Source organism: Leuresthes tenuis, unplaced genomic scaffold (assembly GCF_036924035.1).
Source record: "Leuresthes tenuis unplaced genomic scaffold, fLeuTen1.0.hap1 SCAF_23, whole genome shotgun sequence".
NCBI lineage: Eukaryota > Metazoa > Chordata > Actinopteri > Atheriniformes > Atherinopsidae > Leuresthes > Leuresthes tenuis.
In genome coordinates, this window is record NW_027325377.1 from 10,235,262 (window position 1) to 10,257,159 (window position 21,898).

Consider the following 21,898-nt stretch of genomic DNA (forward strand, 5'->3'; position numbering starts at 1 on the left):
AACATTTCTTTTTGGAGATTTTTTTGGAGATTTTCATAAAACCAGACTATCTACACCAAGCTTTGTAAATATAAGTCCATTCAAGGTCCACTTACATAACTGTGTAACACCATCATCAAGCTTTAAGCGTAGCTTGCAATCATAAAGTCTTAAAATATAATCTATAAAGGTGCTCAATAAATGGAGTGGGATTTCCATACAAAAAGGTCAGATAAACTGGGCATTGCATGTAGATAAGTTTGTCCAATGCTGTTGGATTGCATTGTTGGAGTTGCATTGTTGTCGTGGTGCCTCACAGAAAATGAGTTGTGGGTTCAAACCTTCTGATTGACCGTGCCCTTTATGTGCAATGCTTTCATGTCCCAGGTGTTTATGCTAGTTTTCTTCAAGTGCTCTGATTTCCACTCATAGCCCAGAGGTCTACAAGCTAGCTTAACAGGTGATTCTAAATTGACTGTTTTTTGACAATGAAGTTTAACAATGAATCTTTAAGCATCTAAGTATCTTTTTTCATTCCTTAATACAGGTTCAAATTAACTCTTTCTTTGCTTCAAGAGCAGTGAGGATTTTGGTTTTAATCAAAGCAGAATTATGTTGATCAGTCCATCCTTGCAGTGTTTGTAATATTCAAAAAAAAAAAAATTAGGTGTTTGCCAGTTGATGAAGATTTTATGTCTCCTGCTCTCTTTTCAATGTGTTTTTATGTTTGTTGTGATAGCGAAGTCACGTTGTAAAAATAAAGTATTTTAGACCTAGTCATGACCTTTTTATAAACTTAACCAGGTAATGATATTAACCACACCCATTCAGGAAGTGACAAACATGTTTTAGTTAAGTATTTAGGGCTGAACTGCACCATCCACTCCCCTTTCTTCCATCATGTGAGCTTTTGAGGACTTAATGGCTTCTTAAATGAAAGACTTGAGAATGCAGTCTTGTGGCAGTCTAGTGGAAATACTTATATGAGTCATATTTCCCAGCTGACACTTGCAGAGGTAGTACTTCACAGGATGCCTTTATGATGCATTTTAAGGGGTATAAACAAACAACTTGTGTGACTATTTCAGCTGGAGGACTTGTGAAATTTACCAATTTGTACACAGGGATTATTATATTACAGTTTTTTTTTTAAAAACATTTAACTTTTACAGCTAAATAATGTCATCATCGTGGCAATAATTCAACAATCCAGCAGATAGAAACTGTCACTATGAGATGTGAGTCGCTGAAGATGTGGGTCACACATGAGTCATAGGATAAATAACAATCTTCCCACTCTTTATCCTAACCCTAACCAAAGTGTTTACGCATGTGCTGGTCACAGCAGACCACATCTTACATAATTTAGTAACAAGAACAATACAGTGATCTGTATTCTTGTCCATTTACTTACAACCTGTTCTATGATTTGATTATGGAAATATGTTCTTCCAGCATGTACCATGTTGTGAAAACAGATCAACTTGAACTTGCACTTTCAGTTTGATCAGATTGTTTTTCCTCATTTATTGTGTCTAAAATAAAGTGGAGGTATGGGTGGGGATGAACAGACAAATTGGGAAATATGTAGAAAAGGAGGAAAAGGAAAGGGAGGATGCCGGGTTGTGTGTGTGTGGTTGAGTGAATGTGTCTTTCTTGGGAACAGCAGCTCAGACAGTAGATCGATGTGAAGCCAGTTCATTGTGAAAGTGTGTGTCTGTTTGTGTATCCTTGGAGGTATGTGATGTGAGAGTCGGCAGCCAAATACCAGTGTGTGCTGTTTATTCACAGAGTGGGAGCGGCTCAGGAAATCGCCAACAGGAGCTTCCCGAGGAAAAAGTGTAGGGGCAATCCCTGAGATTCTATGGCAGGAAATTAGCCACGTGGGCGTAGGCCTGACGGAGAATGCATCCCAGCAAGAACCCTGAGATGGTCCCGCCCAAAGGAAATATGACATTTTACATTACATGTAGGGAAGTACTTATCTTCTCAAGAATGACTGTGAACCATAAAGCCTATTGTGACAGACTGACCAAGACAAAAAATGAATGGCAAAAAGTGAATACTTCCCAATCTGAACACTTCTCCAGTGGCCATAAAATAGAGCTTCAACCAGATTGGTGTGTTAAATATGAAAAGACAAGTGTTTGCTTTCTTATTAGATAAAAACAGAATTGGGGGGTGAAAGAAAATTCCAATTTTGACTGAAAGTAAAGAGATACTATCTACAAGTTTTCTAATACAGCAAGTAATATGTCTGATCAGTGTAGCTTATTTTTGCACCGTGGATTATATCCTACAAGGCTGCCATACTTTGTCTTCATGTAAACAAGGGACTTTGATTTTTTTTCTTGTACTGTTGCCACATTCAACACCACTGAATTTCTTCAAAGACTGTGGCAGCTATAAATCTTTTCCCTTACAGACCATACTTATTGATGGCATGAAATGCAAACAAAGACACCAGGATCTGTGTGAAGTCTTGACACTTCAATTCTGCTGTTTTCCCTTCTCCTATCCGCTTACTTGTATTTGCTGGAGGTAGAATCGTGGAATCCACTGGAAAAGATAAGATAAAGTTTGTGAAACTTTTATGAAAAAAATATATATTTTCATTTGAATTAAGGTCTAATCAGTATGCTTTAAATGAGATACAGTACATAAGGCTGCATATACTTCTCATGGGCTCCAAACATGTGACATATATGATGAAAATCCCCTCACGTTCTTACTACATAATGACATTAAACTGCCACATGTTGCTTCGTGAAATCTTACTACATGATAATGTACACACTCAGTGTCTTAGGGTAAGATACATGCCTTAGGTAAAAATGAATGCTCATGTTTAGATTTAGATGTTAGAAAAACAAAGTTTGGGAAACTACTTATTGCAGTTCCAGTCATGTGATATTTGTGCTTTCCTATACATAATAGCAGCCAAGCAATACATTGCCATCTCACAATATTTGACAATGGATTACATTACTATCATGTTTTTGACATGTGGACAAACTTAACTAATACACCATTTGTGGTGAAAATGGGCTGGATCTTAACTCGACAGGTCTAACTACAGGTGTGAATGAATCTAAGACAGACTACATATGCACAAATATTCATCTCCTCAGAACTGTGCTCAATATGGCAACATTTTCATAGGGGTTTTGACCTTTTTTAAAAATTTGCTGCATTGTTAGCTTGTGCAAATTTTTACAACTAAACCTGTTCTGGTTGTTCTAGTTTTTTTTTACCATTTGGTAACAAATCTTTTACCGACTATACTGTATATTCGTAAACGTTTGTGGAAGTAAACCTGTCTGAATCATTTCTACTATTCGGTTTAGGTATGGAAAACTAACAGTGAGTCTATGTTATGCTATTGCTTTTTCCAATTTTGATAGGTTTACCATGAAGTAATATCGCGGTCATTGTTCTAAAAAATATTCATTCTTATTTTTACCTCAATGTCTGGAAAATACAAAGCAACATTTTCCCATTGTTTTTTTCTCTGTTAGGACATCAAATGTGAAATTACAGAAATGTGTCCTGGGCCTTATCACCAACTCAACTAATGACCTTTCTTGAAGCAGTTGTTCCAAGTAGTTGGGGTTTACACTTATCTTTTACCAAGTAAGACGTGTGCAGATCCAGTGGCCCAGGAAGAAACAAAGAATCAGGTATGAAGCTCAATCTCAAATCAAAGATTGACACCTAGTTATCCTTTTATAAAACTTTACAGAAGATGTTAATGAATCAAGAAAAGCTTAGTCGATCCAACCAGAACAGGTTCTGTCAGGCAAAGTGGAAAGGCCTACCTCTTGTTAAGCAAAATATCAGTGCTGCAGCCTCACAAACTGTTGAGTCGTTAGGAAATCTCTATTCTCGATGCTCTGTGTCTCTGTATACGTTCTTGGTGAATGGCTCCGGGTGCCCATCGGCGGCCCCTTAGTCTCCATCCAGTCACTGGGGGATGAGGCCCTACAACGCTTTTATTGGGCCAAGAGGCTGGAGCATGGAGAAAGACAGATGGAATTTAATATTAGGAGGTGCCAGGGTGGAGAGTTCCTTCACCCTGAGGACCTGGTAGAGGATGTTCTGGAGAACAATGACTTTGTGCAACTGGGTGAGTGTCTTCAGCTTTAGTCCCTGCATGGACAGATTACTGTTGGGTAATTTCTTGGGAATAATGGTATTGTATTTCTTCTCTGTTTTTGGAGTCTTTACAACAGATGGCAAGACAGATATCTCTCCACCATTTGAGAGGGCAGAGTATCCTTCACAGAAAATGCTCTGAATGCAAGTTTGACAGATCTGATCGACTACAAATAGCCTAGTTGACACAACAGTATCTTAATTTAGAGTGATGATAATAGCAGAGGTATCTGTTTGACATGTGCATTATAATGTGATCCTGTAGTCAACGGAAAACACAAGCACACAACTGGGTTAGAATCTGCATGAATCTAGAAATGCGCTGGGGATAAGGAAAGAGAAAAGGTAATTTATGAATGATGAATCAATTTCCAGGTTTTCCTGTCTACATACTTAATATTGTGAATCCCAGGGAAGATCAAACTTGCACCTTGCATAATAAAATTTTTGCCAGTGATGTGTGAATGAATTACAGGCACATAGAGATCTAATTATGCCTTCATCTTGCGGGTATAATATATATTCAGGTTAATCTAAAACTACCCTTAAAACCAGAAAAATATATGCTGATGTTAAGGCAATTTCTAACTATTTACCATGTTTATCTCAGTATGTTAACAGGCTGAGATTTTCTACTTAGACTTAGAGCAGTCATCTGCCAATGGGAAAGTCGTGGTTCAGTTCCCAGTTTCTCCAGCCCACATGTCAAAGTGTCTTTGAGCAAGACACTGAAGCCCACATTGCCTCTGATGTCCAACAGTTTGTGAATGTGTCTGAGAGAGAAAAAGAAAAGCACTATGTATTCTATAACATTGTATAGACTAAGATGTGTTGTATAAGCATGTGTGAATGGTTGAATGTGACAAATCGTGTGAAACTGCTTTGAATGGTCAACTAGACTAGAAAACCAGTATTTAAAGTGCAATACATTTTAACATTGAGCACTATAAATGTCTGAATTAATTTCCAGTGCAAGGATTGCTACGGGAAAAGGTATAGGCCTGATAACTAGTCTTTCTGTCTTTTCTGTACTAAAATGTGTGGTACCCCCACCGACATAACAAGTAAATGTGCTTTTGAAATGATTGTAATATTTTATGCTCTTTGTTTTTATCATACAATTATATAAATAAATAATAATACATATTCTCTTCTGTTATATATACATATTCAAATCTGTTATTGAAATTAACATCTTTAACCTGATGCAATTAGGTACAATACTTATGAAGAGCCCAAAGAGGTGAGTGTGTTGTTGATTATTTTGTAGTTGAAATAACAGATTTTGATTTCATTTTTGGGTTTATTTTATTTCTTTTGATAACTTATTTGTTGTTTCAAGCAGTATATTTTCCTGGATGGCAGCAATCTGACCACAGCTGATCTGGTCAGCCTGGGTCAAGGCTTGTTCAAGATAAAAGTGAGAAAATAGCGGCCAGACTTTCAAACTGGAGAGGTGAAGTTGTGACAAAAATATCTGATCTTTGTTGTTTGGATTCCTATCAGTTAACCCATGAGGCTGAGGAGAAAGTAGCAAAGGGCAGAGAGGTTATTGATGCTATCATTAGAGAAAACAAAGGTAAAGATTGTCCACATCATTCCCTCATTCTAAAGATTCAAACCAGAAAAAGATTTTCACTATGTGTAAATATTTACTGCAGTTGTTTATGGAGTCAACACTGGATTTGGAAAGTTTGCTCATACACTCATACCAAAGGAACAACTAGTGTAAGTAAAATTGTAATCTAACTTCAGGTGTCAACAGATGGATCCAAATACCACCTGACTTAGCACTCTGTTTCTATCAGGGGAGTTTTAGCATTATCATATGATTTTCTTCCTCCAACTATAGGCAGCTACAGGAGAATGTGATTCGCTCTCATTGTGCTGGTAGGTTAATGCATTTTATGCAACATCTGTTTAATATACACAGCAAGATCTCTGTAGTTTTGGCTTTTAATGAATGACTGAGTGAAATGTAGATAGAGTGCTTTCACACTTGAGTGTTATTCATCTGTTATATTTTTATAAATGTTAACTATTAAAAAGTCACTAGACAGCATGTGGTTTAGGTATTAGCCATGTTGTGGTGACCTTAATGTGTTTACATATTCACAGTATGAGAATGGGTTTTTCTTACTGTCGGTATGATACAAATCATTAATTTTGAAATCGAAGACATGTTGGTTAGGATTACATTAATGCTATCGTGAGAGTAAAGCAATGCTAAAAGTTAGAATAAGATTTCAGGAATTAATGTAGGTCAATTCTATGGATGTGCGTGTATGTTCAGGAGTGGGAGCCCCATTGAGTGTTACAAGGACACGCATGCTTCTGGCACTGAGAATCAATGTACTGGCAAAAGGCTACAGTGGCATCTCCATGGAAACCCTTCACACAATGATAAAGGCCTTCAATGGTATACTGTTTTATTATTTTATTAAGTTATATACAAATTATATATATATGTTTATTAATTCTATCATTATTGTTTTTTTATTTTCTAAACTGTGCTTTAACCTAATTCCATAACCTTCCACCTCTTTCTTGAGACTCATTCCTTGGTTAATTTGCTTAGAATCCTTGTTATATTGACTGGTCCACTTACAGATTAGTTTTACATAACAGATGGCCCTACATTATCTTTGAACACTGTTTAATATGATGTAGAATTAATAGCTGAACCAAAGACAACAAGTTGTGCAGCCCCTGAGGTGGCAAAGCAATCTCCAAACTATAAATTATATCTTCACCACCATTCATCACAACTGTCTCAACAGATGATCTAATGATTGTTCTGAACCGTGTCACTGCATTTATGATGAGAGGAGATTGAATATTGAACAATGTGATTTCAGCATCTACTAAAGCTCACTCAAAGCTCGTCATAGTTTTTACAAATACTAATCCCTCATCTAATCAATTGTGCCACAAGCAGAAATGCTGTGTTTTTTTAGTGTGTTTTTTCTGTTACAGTTAACTAGTGAGAAGGTCAATCTTTTAAGCCAAAAGGAGTTAACTACATCCAGTTACTTAACTGTACATACATAAATATATAGAACACAAAGGAAAGACAGTTTTTTTCAATTCTTTGTAAGTATTTTATTTTGTCTTGTAATTTTCATCAATCACACTCAGTTGTAAATTGATTTTTTACATGTAGCAAAAATTTCTTGCCATAAATACTCCTTTGCTGAACACTGAAATTCTCTGAGAGGTGCAGATTTGTGGTCTTTTTGGAGGATGTAGTTTGACATACATACCATATCACAGTATTTTGCATTATGCAGAGAGCTGCTCAAGAAAGATGGATGTATGTTTATACAAAGCAAAGTTGTACAAGTTTATCTGTGTGTATATCTGTTTGTTCAATAGCATCCTGTTTGTCCTGGGTACCAGAGAAAGGTACTGTTGGAGCAAGTGGAGACTTAGCCCCTCTGGCTCATCTCGCCCTGGGCCTGATGGGGGAGGGCAGGATGTGGTCACCACAAAGCAGTTGGGCTGATGCTAAGGCTGTGAGTTTTATTTACAGTTCCTCACTTTCATGACCATGTGCTTGTACAGCTTTCCTATGCAATATACTTTGTTAAGAATTTTAAACAGCTGCACTTTTGGGTTAAGAGGTAATGAAAAATCCAATTGGCTGTCATTCAGCTGAAATGGCTTTATATCTCATCTAAATAAGAGTGAATGCGAGAAAGCCAGAACCTTTTGTAAATTATTTCTTAACTTACTTAACGGCAAACCAGCTCACCTTGAAATGAGTCACATGACCTGGTGTTAGAAATCTTAATAAATCACTGGCAAACATTTTGTGCACTATAGGTCAAATTACAATCCCAGTACATCCTAGAACAATCCTAAAGTGTAGGCAAGTCTTTCCTATGATGCAACTTAATAACATTTTTCATCAGAACTTGATTAATGCCCACATCTGTCAAACAGAAATGACAAAAAGGTTTATAGCTCTGGCTTTTTGCTAAAAAGATTATCTTAAATCACTTAAACATAATCAAGGATTTGTCAGATGACTGATGACTTAAATATTTTGATGCCATTGACACTATTTTGACACCATTGATGGTCAAAGGCTTTTTTTCCCAAAACATAACTGAAAGACCGATGTTATTTCTGATTAATTTTTACAGGTGCTGGAAGGCCATAGCCTTGAACCTCTTGTGCTGAAACCAAAAGAGGTATTTCATTTCATTTCATTTCATTCCAAGAATAAAACTTCATTTTATTAAAATATAATAATGATAATCCTAAATGTTTTGTAAAAGATCACTACAATTTACAATGTCTAATTGTTTTACTACTTTTTAAAGAACTATTTGACCGCAGTAACCCATATAAACATGACAGAATTAGTTGTGATGAATCCTACTTTTTCAGCAGATTGACGGCTGAACATTTGAATTTTATTTGATCTATATAGATGGTTTTAATCATTGTGCTCGTTGAGTAGGGAATTGCTCTTATCAATGGGACTCAGTTGATAACATCTCTTGGTGCTGAGGCTGTTGAGAGAGCTCAGTGCGCAGCCAGACAAGCCGACGTCATTGCTGCCTTGACATTGGAAGCCCTAAAGGGCACCACGAAAGCCTTTCACAGAGGTAACTACAGGAACCATAGCACCAAACAGCACATAGGGTGAGACTTGAGATAGTGTTGCACTTTATGAAGGTAGACATGGGCTCTTGGGATAGGTTTTTTTCATTGCTGACTGTCACTGATTGGAAGTATTCTAGTACTTCCATTACAATTCTATTCACCTGGTGTATTTGAAGAGTTGAAACAAGTTGACCATTATAAGGCTGGAGACCAACAGGCCAATAATGAAGTTAAGGCTTTTGCGCTTTTTTCAGGCCTACGACCAGAAGAAATCTAATTTCTTTATTCTTGGAAAATTCCTGGGAAAGAACAGTAAAATTCTTTTTGGATTTTTTGGAACTTTCTGTGTAAAAGAAGCCTCCATCATTGAGTGGCCAAAAAAACAAATGAATGCAATATTTAGTTTCTGCTGTCTACAGAGTTATATGTTTATGAACATACACATATTACATCTGCAGATTGCTCGGCCAGGTGACTAAAAAATGTCTGTTAAATTACCTTTAAGTAAGAACAACAGTGCCACCTAATGAGTGTCCTCTGACATAATGTGGTGGAAATTTCAGCTGTGATAATTAACATAATTTATTAACATAATAGCTATCCATGCTGTGCGACCCCACCCCGGTCAAACAGAAGTAGCTGAGAGGCTTCGATCTCTTCTTGACTCTGTTGTCTACCCTTCTCAGATCTCAGGTAGTATGTGCAAGCATAACAACAAGACTTTAAGAATTTACTTTTGATGACTGAGACATACAATGTGCACTCACTGTGTCCTGGTCTACCGGGTTATTCTTTGAAAGAGTGACTTCATCATACTATTTTCAAACAACTTCCTATTTGATTGTATTCTTCCCATAGAGAGTCATAGAACATGCAGTCGTGTTCAGGATGCTTACACCCTGCGCTGCATTCCACAGGTATAGAGTAAATGTATATGTCATGTTTCAATTTTTTACAGTTCCAGAAAGGCACTCTTCAGGCTCTAACAGACTAGAATATGAGCACTTGTCAAGCTTTTACTGTTTGTAAATACAGTTTTGTTAGCACTAATGACAGAAATCACAAAAATGGAGGCAGATTCACTTTTGCTGTGCTCTTCTTGTTGCAGGTTCATGGCGTGGTGAACGACACCATTGCTTTTGTGAAGAAAGTGATTTCTACTGAGTTAAACAGCGCCACAGACAACCCTGTATCCTACAGAAATAGCACCTTGATAGGATCCTAGAGATACTGTCATTGGTTGGGCAGCTGATTTGTTGACATACAGAATATTAAGCAGTAATAATCTATTAAAGTCAGCAAAAACAAAAAATATTTTTCTAGTAAAACATTTGAAATGCATAGATTTGACTTTAACCAAATAGTTCAACGTTTATGACGGTTGATTGCGTAAAATTAAATAATCTGAACATATTATATCAAGATGTGGGAAACAAAAGTAAACGCCTTTCACTATTATCTGACATCTTGATATCAATAAATCACCTGAAGTACAGATCAATCATCCATTAAAGTATAGATTGTTTTTTCTTTAAAATTGTGTGTGTTGTAAGGTTGTTGGCCATTTTCCTCATTTGAGCCTGCAAAGGAAAATTTTAACCACAAAGTGTCAGTGTTTTTACAAAAATGACAAAAGACTGTTTCTGTTGGCTCATGAATCCTAAACTTACCTCCAGCTGGTATTTCCAGAAACAGGAGAGACCATTTCTGGCGGAAATTTCCATGGAGAGTATCCAGCCAAAGTAAAATCATACACTGAACTCTTATTTGCCTTCAGCCTTTACCATTTTCTTGTATTTCCCTCCTCTATCTGGGTGATGGTGTTTGATTTATCAGACAGTGTGTTTAAAATAGAGGATGAACACATGGCCAGCAAACACATTCTTATTATTTGATATTTGTCTTTGGCTGCAAGACAAAGACAAAGATATTGAAGATATGCAAGATATTTGTCTTTGTATATCTTGCAGATATTTGTCTTTGTTGCAAGATATTTGTCTTGCAGCATTTCATAAATACTAGTAGCTTTAACAAAGGCAGCAAAAGTTAAGTTTTAAAATGACAGTGGAAAAAGCTAAAAAATCTATTGTCATTTAAAATCATCAGATGCAGCCTTTAGCCCTTTGGCTTTTAATCCCTTGTCTTCTCTTTCTTTTGCTCTCTTTTTTCCTAAATTGTACATGGGATTTGACTGTAGCTTACTGTTTTAGGCCTTGGACTACCTGGCCATAGGTGTGCACGAGCTTGCCAGTATAAGCGAGAGAAGGATTGAGAGGCTGATGAACCCAGCCCTCAGTGAACTGCCTGCCTTTCTTGTCAAAGAGGGAGGGCTGAACTCTGGCTTCATGATCGCACACTGCACTGCTGCGGCCTTAGGTGTGTCTTTTTGAAAAAGTTGAAGTGTGTAACAGTAACAAAGCGACAAAGACCTATGGAAGAAGGACACTGTTCAGATGGAGAGGATTAATAAGAAAATGATAGAATAAATGGTTGTGGATGCTACTTTTTAGAGTGGTGTTCAGGTACAGATTTGAGAAGTAGAGCATCATAGTTATTATGTAATGCAGGAAGAGGCAATGGCACAAGAAACAACTCATCATCAAAGCCAAAAGATTAAGAGGCAAAACAACATTGGAATAGATGAAAGCAGAAAAACAACAAAACAATAGTGTGGCTTTACCCATTTGAAAATCACTGATAGGAAGGTCTTCTGTGATTTCAAAGTTTCTTGTTTTCTCCTCAAGAGCTAATTTAGGCAACAAATATACATACAATTTGCTAGTTTGATAACTGCATTTGAGATGCTTACTATCTCCAAATTAACTACAAGATGCCAGTAATTGTTGCTTTAAAAGTGTAACTGTTAGGAATTCATTATAAAATAAATAAGATATATTGGTTATCAAAAGAAATATCAGACTTTCCCAAGAAACCGTAATTTCTTAAGCTTTTCAATAAGTTATTCTTGTGGTCATGCAGCAACTAGTTTCTCTTTAAATTAAAGTCTGAGACTAAACATATGTTAAGTATCAAATTATACCTCCATGGATACAAAGTCATCTTTATCTGCATTTTGGCAAAGACAACAACTAAAATAGATTAAATTAAGAAGATAAATAGAGAAAGATAGTGTGAAAACTAGAAAGATTGAAAGTTTTCAGCTCCATGCTGGCAACCAAAATGCAAGCATGCAAATTTTGGAAGATGTTAACAATGTTTCCTCTCAGTTCAGTATGTTAGCATGCATTTGCTTTCTGTTACTATCGAACATTTTGTTGCTACATAGCATTTCAAGTATGGTAGAAATAATTACAATAAATAATAAGCCTTTTTTGCAATTTGTTAAAGCTCAGCCTGAAAAAAACCCGAAAAGAAGTTTGTCTAACAACTTCTTGGACATTGCTTAAAATCTCGTGAGAATCCCATTAAAATTAATTACAACAAAATGTTGCCAATCCATCTCGTCTGAGTTGAGGGATTTCCCTGGATAAATACAAATTATATCCAATTAAAGGTATAAGATGTAAAGGATGACCAAAATTCATCTGATTCTTGTTTTCCTGGCACCTCAAATGGCGTTACCAAATCTCATGTCATTCCACTCCATTCGAAGACATATCAAACAAAAGCTAAATTGTTAACGTGACGTTAAGTAAAGTCAGAGGATCATGACTGGACACTTTATTCTTAGGAGATCACAAATTACCTTATTTCATGACAATCCATCCAGTGCCATTCCAGCTACTGACTATTGTAACTCCTTTCAGTCTCAGAGAGTAAGGCTCTGTGCCACCCATCCTCTATTGACTCCCTGTCCACCAGTGCAGCAACAGAGGACCATGTGTCTATGGGAGGCTGGGCTGCTCGCAAAGCTTTGAGAGTGGTGGAGCATGTGGAACAAGGTGACACATGAAAACCTTAAAAAAAAAAATCCAGATACTCAAGTGTTTGTACTCAAATTATATGAGTGGTTCTGTCCTGCAGTGCTGGCCATAGAACTACTGGCTGCCTGCCAGGCTTTGGAGTTTCTGCGTCCTCTGAAGACCACCACTCCTCTGGAGAAGGTCTATGAGCTGCTGCGCTCTGTGGTCAGGTCAGACACATCTCAGAACTAGAAACTTTGGCAGTTTTCACTTATAATAAATGTATAATTTATATCGAAGGTTTTGTTTGTTCTAAGTACAATGGGCATATCCTAACTTCTTATCCTTTCAGTCCCTGGGACAGAGACCGTACCATGAGTCCAGACATAGAAGCTGCTCATGCACTTCTGAAACAACAAAAGGCAAATTCCCACACCTAAACTAGCTTTCCAACAAGTTACTAATACAGTGTGGTGTTGTATTAGGATGTGATTGGGTGTTTTTTCTTCTTCAGGTCTGGAAGACAGTTCAGCCTTATGTGGATGTATACAGAAGGAAGATGCAAACATGAATGGAGAGACAGCAATGGAGGAAAACTAAACTTTTACTGACCATGAAAACAATAATTGTGATATCAAAGAAATTAAACATTGATATTGTGGCAATGTATATCATATTGTGACTTGATCTTTGACAAAGTCACAATATTATTGACTGCTTTTAGATTAGATTTTTTTTTTGTACACATCTATACAGTTCGGACTACATTCATCCACTTCATCGAGTCTTCTATTCAATAATAAGATTTTAGTTTTGATAATTTGATGATTTTAGCCACAATAATCATGTAGTGAAAATCTGGGGCGATGGATGTGATACGTAAAAATAAACATCACTTTTGAATTTTTATTCAAAGGATTTCCATAACATTAAAGCACATGGTAAACTCTGTGAACTTACAAAAGAATTGCATGATCTAATGTGACAGTAACAATGGGGCTCCTCTTGATTTGATACAGAGGTGTTCAAAACCTTTGAAAGCAATTGCCAATGTAAACCCCCTCTAACCCTACTCTGAAAGAAAAAAAAAAAACAGGCATAAAAGCAAACACATGAACACATGGAAAAACAGAATTCCACCACTAAGGCATGTAAGAAGACTTGCCTTGCCCAGCTAATTTGGAAGTTCTCCAAATCATTTGGTACCTCACAACTAGAAACTACACTTTCAACTAAACAGGTAGTGATTTTCTGTACATGAGGGTTTATCCTGATGCTTTCCCCTCTTCCTGTCTGTCTGACCCTGTGGGAGGGTCAGAGATCATCTGGCGAGCACGTGCCCCAAGTGGAACTACTGTGTTTGGACTTGGAGTAAGGCCTTGTCATGAAAATTGGATCTGCTGTACAGTGGGAATCTGAAACGAAGTACATTTGGATTAGAGATCTGACAGTGTATTGGAATGAATAGAATTCCCCTTTAAAGCCTGTTCTTCAGATGTGGTTTCATTAGCAATGTTGTTTGCAGTGTTGCTCTTAAGCCACAATGATCCAGAGAATTCTCATCCAGCTGTGGACTTATTTATCTAGTGTAACAAAATGCTTATATAATGAAAATGACAAAAGAGATGAAATTCCATGATCATCGTGGAGATAAATGAGGTCTGTAAGTAAGTTAACAATGTTAACTCACTCCATATCACAACGTATTGTACACATTGTCGTATCATCTTGTTGTTTGGACAGACAATTAACTTCAACCTTTATACCTTAAGAGTATAGGATTGTGTACGGGATATGATTTTTACCTGTTGATATGAGGTGGTATACACCATGACGTTTTGCTGTTGACCATCTGCTGTGATAATCCCGGCAGGAAGTGGATTTGCTAGGAAGAAAAAAGGAAACGGTGTAAAAAGAGGGAAATCAAAAAGCAAACCGGAGGACAGATTCTAAAATATTAGCCATCTTCCAAGCCAGTGTTTCACTTACTGAAGCTGTCCTCTGTGAGGTCCTCACTCAGGCTTTCTCCCACTCCCACCCCAGGCATACCCTTCTCTCCTTTCATTGCCTGAAGAATTCACAAAGAAAAAAAAAATCACATATTTAGAGTAGCAACATCTGGAATTAAACAAGACAGAAAATCAGCCATTCTGGCTCTTTTCTTATTGCACTGCCATTTGAAGACATTTTACATTTGTAATACCTTATCAAATGCAATTTTTTTGGCCATATGCTAGCCATTACAGAGAATCAGTGGGGATAATGAAGTTTATGTGATTTAATGTATGCAATGCATAACAATAACCTGAAGTCATAGCAGCAGATTGAAACTAATAGCTAAAACTAAATACTTTCTTCCTCATGATGCAATTAGCTAAAAGAAAACATGTATCATCCTTTTTGACGGTCCAATATGACAGTTTGACATTACAAGACAAATGTGCAAATGTGACTTAGTCTGGAAACTTTCTGTTCATTTTCAACTTCCAAGGGACACTGTCAATAGGCAAGGACCAAAATAATTTGGGATGCAGTTGGATAGAACTGCAAACAATTAAGGAAATGAAACATGCAACATAGCACTAAATCCAAGCAAAAGACGCTTGTATTTATAACTGAATCAGAAGTGCAACGAGTTGAGGTATATCAGTAAAAATGCATTGCACAACAAAAACACACTTTATATAGAACAGCGTTTTAACCCATTTGCTGTGCGACAATCTGATTTATTCTGATGAAAAGTGTCTGTTGATAACAAATGGATACCCTGTCAAGATAGTCAAAGGAAATTGAGCATGGACTCACCTCTCTAAACTTCTGCAAGTACAGCTTTAGCGGATCCACATACATGTCGAAGCCCAAAGTGGACATGGCAAACAGGATATCCTCCCCGTTGATGGTCTTCCTCTTCTCCTGATGGCAGCGCTCACTCGCCTCAGATGTGATAAAACTGATGAACTCGCTCACACACTCTTGCACACACTCTTTGGCATCTTTTGCAATCTGTGGGGTACAATTTTACAATAACAATTTTTCTTTTTAAATCTCCGAATTAAACTGGCTTTGAACTTCAGTAAGATACAGCAGTACATCATATTTAAACAAGTGAGGTTGCAAAATTAAGACCTCTAACTCTACTCTGGAGGTGAAGAAAAACTTCTCATTTCGGCTTTTATCTCATTTAGCATAGTTTTCTCCATGACAGAAGATCCAACTGCATATTTATGAAAACTGCCCTTCTTCAAATCAGTTATACTAATTGGTGATTGTAAACATGACGGAGAAGAGTCAAAATAAAGAAATATCAGCCACTGTATGAAAGAAATAAGGTCAATTACAAAATGCTCATATTACAGCTGTCATTACATTAAGCCTACACTAAGTTCAAAGGATATAAGAGCACAGTGGATAAACTTTTTTTTTTTATTGCTAGTAAATATATAAAAACTAGCCAGAAAAGGGTGGAATGCTCTCTCCAGTTCAGGAATGAGATCCTTCCCCAAGTGGAGAAGTTCAAGTATCTTGGGGTCTTGTTCACGAGCGAGGGACGAATGAAGCAGGAGATTGATGGGCGGATTGCTGTGAAGAAGGAGCTGAGCCAGAAGGCGAAGCTCTTGATTTACCGGTCAATCTACGTCCCTACCCTCATCTATGGTCACGAGCTTTGGGTGGTGACCGAAAGAACGAGATCGCGAATATAAGCGGTCGAAATGGGCTTCCTCCGCAGGGTGTCTGGGCTCTCCCTTAGAGATAGGGTGAGAAGCTCAGTCATCTGGGACGGGCTCAGAGTAGAGCTGCTGGAGCCAGATGAGGTGGCTCGGGCATCTGGTTAGGATGCCTCCTGGACGCCTCCCTAGTGAGGTGTTCCGGGCACGTCCCACTGGGAGGAGCCCCCGGGAAGACCCAGGACATGTTGGAGAGACTATGTCTCTCGGCTGGCCTGGGAATGCCTCGAGGTCCCCCCAGAAGAGCTGGAGGAAGTGGACAGGGGACAGGGATATCTGGGTTTCTCTGCTCAAGCTGCTGCCCACGCAACCCGACCCACGGAGAAGCGACAGATGGATGGATGGATGGATGGATATAAAAACTAAAGTGAAATCCTTCCAAACACATTCACATTCATATTCTGTGAATATGCATGTAAAAAAAATAAAAGATAACATGATGGTTATTCCTTCTTCTCCCTCACAAACCTTTCCAGTCTGAGGAACAGCGTTCTTCATGATGCGAGCCACATTGGCAATAGGAAGATAGATGTCTTGCTCCCTATAATTCTCCTTGACACCGCCATCGTCGTGGTCATTCATACTCTCTTCTCCATCATCTACAAAACACACAGAAAAATCCGATCTTTATGACCTGAATTAAAAAAAAAAACCACATCGCTTATGGTAATGGAGATGGTGAACTGTCACCACTTTTTTTTTTTTGTCCTTACCATCTTGTGGTTGGAGAACATAATGACTAGGAGCCATGTATTCTCCAGTGATGCCTAGCTGAGAGGCGTCGGTAGTTGAGCTGTCTCCGTCCATCTGTAACAAACGCGCATTAACATTTCGTTTAAAAATGTGAAGCTGTAGCAATACAACAGATGAGTTTCTGTGCAGCTTCATGACAGAGCTGCCTGCACAACTAGGGGACATAATGCTCTGCTCATCCCTAAACAGAGATAACAAAGCAGTTAACTGTACCAATCACCAAAAAAAGATGGATGGAAAATGGGACCACATCCCTTTGCCAAGTGCAGAAAATGATAACATTATCACTTGTAAAACACAGACAGCATAATTACATGCATCTCTGGCATATCCTTTGCATGAACACTGATCTTCCCTGTAACATATCTGACCATGCAGTTGATTGCTTAATACGGGTAGTAGAAATGCACTGTTAACGTTCACAACTGCATAAGATTACTCAGTAATATTGTCAAAAACATCAATATGTAATAAAACCCAAACTAACTTTAGGTTTCCTCTGGATCTTGAAAGATAAAAAAGGACATTTTGTTGTACAATGACAAAATTAAACAGAAAATTATACCAATAAACATAGAGAAGAGTCCATCTACAACCTTGCATTCTCACTTTTCACCCGTTTTAGAATTTTTGAGCATGGTTGTTCAATCATATCGTGTAGTGTCGATTGACTCGATTCTTTAAGTTATTAAAGTCTGATAAAAGTTTAAATGTGTGTTCGTACGCTTAAATGTTATGAATTAAGTCTGCACAAAGACTGGTTGGGAATGTATCCGTTAAAACTGAACCACATGTGTGCTTAGCTTCGTCTTCTCTCGGTAGGTTAAAGAACTGGCTATTGTAGCAGACGTGCCTGTTCATTAGATGTCTTACTTTGGAGCAGTTGTATTTAGGTTATTATTCTGGGTTTCCACTATGAAGATACGCGCTAGCTGCGCTGTGTGGATTATTTTAAAGGAAGGCGACTTTTCCAGGGGTGCATATCAAAGATAGCCAAATGTTAACTTATCTTCCATGCGGCATGGAATTTAAATTATTGGTTTTAAGGTTAGAAAAGTATTTTAAGCGGAAAGCCTTGATGGATTGGTGTCTGTTTACTGTAGTCACATGTTAAAAACACAGATACCTTTAGCTACCGTATGCTAACTGGCAGATGTAACCCGCGGGTACGCGAGTTATTTAGCTAACGTTAGCCAATGTTAATCCACGAATATGAGCTAGCTTAGTCGATTTGACTCGATTTGATCATTTCAGGATATATGAAACAGGCTGTCCAGTGGGACATTACCTTTTGTAGTTAACCTATACAAGTACATACTGTCCCTTGCATACATTTTCATTGTAAGTCCATTGCAACTCGCGTCTGCGTTGGCCTGTTCTTTGTCGTGCACAGCAGAGCAAGACGTAGCTGGGCCGTAAATGTTTAACAGTTATTTTTAAAATTTCGCTCAATAGATACTTCCTGATGAGCAACCCTCATTCACTCAGACAACAAATAAAATCAGACAGAGACGGACATTTCCATTCGAGCTAACGAGAAATCGGTTAGCAATCATTGGCCGGAGCCAGGCACAAACCTGCAATGGAGCCCTGGTTGGTTACCTTCCTGAGACGGCTGTTTGGTTGGACAGAAAATGGCTGCGAAAGAACCAGTCCCAGCGCGGAGTCGAGGCTGCAGTACCGCTTCTGATCAGAAGAGGACCGTGCTGCCTTGCAGGACTTCTCAGAAACTCCCACATCAGGCAATTAAAAATAGAGGCAAACAACTGTTTTGGAAAGACACAACAGTGGAAAACAAACAGAGTTATGACATTATTCTCATCAAGCACAGTATATAACTAGATCAACATAATTGGCATAATATTATCTTACAGTTGTTCGTTTTAGTCTCGTCCATGTTTTGGTTAGTGGTCGTTAAATTTAGTCCTACATTCCCCGTAGCAATGGAACACCTCTTTTAAAGCGTGTTGTGTTTTCCAGAAAAAAAATACCCTCGACTGTTTTATCTTTTTGCTAAATTAGACCGGGTGTTTCCACAGTTTTTCTTATTTTCGCTTCTTAATGTTTGAAGCGAATTTTCGAAATCACACATAACGGAGAGTTTATTTCTCTCAATATGTTTTTCTGAACGGAACGCAGCAGTAAATTACAGGAGCCTCTTGATGTGTTAACATTCATTGCGTATTGTATGTGGATATTGCAGTGCGATGTTCCGAAGCTTAAGGTTACATTCGTTGACACGTCATTGTTAATAATTTTGAAAGATTATCTCACAGGATGGCGCTGTGCTATTTTAAAAGCTTCAGTATTATCCATGGAAAACAGCTGCTTCCACAGGCCCTGCTTCTCATTGTGACTTTAAACCACTCTCTGAGGGTACTCAAACTTTGATCAATAATATGTCATTCAAAATCAGCAACTGATTTGTCATTCCTCTGGAATAATAAATGTGATGCAGCTTTTAGTGACTATCAATATTTTACTATTCTGATGGAAATAACTCATGATCTTGATTGGTGGCTTTCACTCATAGAGCTACTATGAGTGGAAGAAAGTACACGTTGAATTCCCTGCTCAATTTGTGGAATCGGCACCCAGAAGTGGCAGTTGCCGCTGTCTGAGGCAGCTGCCACTAACCTGTCGAGGCACGGCAGCTGTTTGTGTGCTTGTGTGTGTGTGTGTGGCCGTGAGTGTGTGCCACTGGACTGCCACCGCACTTGCCGGTGTTTGAGGAAGTTGCCACTGATTTGCTATCAACTGCTGGTGTTATGGGCATCTGTTTTTAATTGATAATGTATAAAACTGTTGTCATAGCATCATGGCAGTAGAATTTCTATTACGTGATTTCTGAATTAATTTGCGAGGTTGTCTTAATTCATCTCTGACACTGACCTGCCTCTGTGCATGTGTATGTATTTAGGTGTGTGCCAACAACCACCAGACAGCCACTGGACAGCCACCGGATAGCCACTGGAATAGAATGCTGATTAAAAAGTTCGTTCTAAAGCGCAGTGTTTTGTTTTGTTTGTGGGGTCATTTGTTTTCACTTAATTCATCTATAAAAACTGGTCCGAAAACAACACCCGTGACACTCTATGACATAAATGTTATGAATTGAATGCTTTAACTGTTCTAACATTACCTTTTATGCTGGGAAATCTTATTTTGATTTTAAGATGGGATATTTAAATTAGCTTCCATACCTGACAACCCTTTGGTAGGAACATCTTTCACCACTCCACTTTGGCACCGTGGATGGGAGAGCACACCCGAAAAGGCAACATTCTCCCAAAAACTAAGGTTAAGAAGGCAATGGAAAAAAAAAGGACAGATGACCCCAAGCATCCCCCAAAACCAATAAATGAGGACATAATGCAATATAATTGAGTCAAGGAAGGTATGCATTGTGCTAATATTACTGGTTTGTCTGTGTACTATGATTAGACCAAGCCCTCGATGCAGTCTGTTCATAATTTTGGTCGTTTTGGTTTTTTTTGTTCATGTTGCATGATGAAATGTGTGCTTAATCTGAATTAAATGGGCATTTTCAGTCAACAGCCTCAGAAGAAGGCGCTCCAGGTGTGTCGTCAGATGGGTCAATTGCTGACATGACAAACAGGCTTCTGGAGCTCCTTAACTTCAAAGATGTATATCCAAAGGTTTTCATAAAGCTGCAAAAAAGCCAGTGGTGAGAAATAGCTTTTTTTTTCTACCTCCCAATAGCATCATTGTGCTAGACAATCATTTTCTCTATTCTTTAGGTGGTGTCCTTCACTTTTCCTACATCCATGGTGTTGTGTATTGCTTGAACCTACTAGTCTGGACAGAGTCAGCGAGGGATCACACAGATGGGCTGTTAAGTTTACGTCCTTTCCGATATAGCTGGACAGGTGGCTCGCCACTCAAACCACCGAACATAACAGCGTTTTTTCTTGTTTTTTTTTTTCCAGCCAAACAATGGCAGACTCTGTGCACCAACCCCGGACAATATTTATATATATATAAAAAAAAAGCACTTAAGGGTGAATTACAGGTTGCTTTGCAGTGGGTGAAGAACCTTAGATCCCATTACCCACTACGGGGAAATTCAGACACTGACAGATTAACTGCACAACACAAATCACAGGGACATGTGATAGATACTCCCTTTATGATTGCTTCCACCAAAAAAATCAGAAACATCCAGAGGAAAAGATGCAAAACCTCAACATCTGCCCCAATCTTCGAGCTGAAGTGAATTCAGCAGTTGCAGAGCAGTATAACCGTGAGCTGCCAGCTGTAAGGTACTTATTGTGCCAAATGAAGGAGGTACACTTCAAGCAGACAGTAAGTGTGATGATCGATCTGCACAATGGGGAAAAAAATAAACTGGATTTTCAAGTCAGAAATGAAGGCCTTGTGCAACACACTTCTGTTGGGCTACATGGGATGCTTGGACTGCATACTACTGGTAAGTATATTATACTACATAACAACTGACAAGAATTTCATAGCTGTCAAACTGGTAAAATGTGCTATAATCCACAATTGCATCTAATCTTGTTGGTGTGTCCCTGACTGAAAACACAAATTTCTGTTCATGTGTTTTCCACAAATCATTTATTCATCGTTGCAAATTAGAGGGGAAAGGAAAACCACTCAACACAGATAACACTATTCATGTTCCACCTGACAGTGCTGTGAAGTCATCAGAATATGCTGTCAATGATAATGAAAAGGTAATTAATTGGTATCTTTGCCATTTTCCAGTTATATTTACAGGTTGTTAACAATTACTACTTTGTCATACTGTGTGTATTAAGGACAAGA

The 21,898-nt window shown here is 38.1% G+C and overlaps 2 protein-coding genes across 4 annotated transcripts; one reads left to right on the forward strand and one right to left on the reverse strand.

The window, feature by feature from the left end:
* The first annotated feature begins 3,867 nt into the window (after nucleotides 1–3,867).
* On the forward strand, nucleotides 3,868–13,182 carry LOC140282554 (histidine ammonia-lyase-like). Its single transcript, XM_072377008.1, has 20 exons — nucleotides 3,868–4,105; nucleotides 4,200–4,251; nucleotides 5,350–5,377; nucleotides 5,480–5,554; nucleotides 5,641–5,713; nucleotides 5,796–5,862; nucleotides 5,987–6,024; nucleotides 6,428–6,553; nucleotides 7,510–7,649; nucleotides 8,283–8,330; nucleotides 8,603–8,750; nucleotides 9,346–9,441; nucleotides 9,607–9,665; nucleotides 9,857–9,937; nucleotides 10,425–10,490; nucleotides 10,959–11,124; nucleotides 12,516–12,650; nucleotides 12,733–12,841; nucleotides 12,964–13,033; nucleotides 13,126–13,182. The coding sequence occupies exons 1-20, from the start codon at nucleotides 3,868–3,870 to the stop codon at nucleotides 13,180–13,182; spliced, it is 1,872 nt and encodes a 623-aa protein (XP_072233109.1).
* Nucleotides 13,183–13,503: 321 nt separating this feature from the next.
* On the reverse strand, nucleotides 13,504–18,760 carry nfyba (nuclear transcription factor Y, beta a). Of its 3 annotated transcripts, none has more exons than XM_072377427.1 (7): nucleotides 18,667–18,760; nucleotides 17,050–17,143; nucleotides 16,805–16,935; nucleotides 15,417–15,614; nucleotides 14,601–14,679; nucleotides 14,417–14,496; nucleotides 13,504–14,026 (listed from the first exon to the last, which is right to left on the reverse strand). In XM_072377427.1, exons 2-7 carry the CDS (start codon nucleotides 17,141–17,143, stop codon nucleotides 13,994–13,996), a joined length of 615 nt encoding a protein of 204 aa, XP_072233528.1. In that variant the 5' UTR covers nucleotides 18,667–18,760; the 3' UTR covers nucleotides 13,504–13,993. The 3 variants fall into 3 exon arrangements, with proteins under 3 accessions (XP_072233528.1, XP_072233530.1, XP_072233529.1); XM_072377429.1 differs by lacking the exon at nucleotides 18,667–18,760 and adding an exon at nucleotides 18,422–18,659; XM_072377428.1 differs by lacking the exon at nucleotides 18,667–18,760 and adding an exon at nucleotides 18,378–18,469.
* Between the last annotated feature and the right edge of the window lie 3,138 nt (nucleotides 18,761–21,898).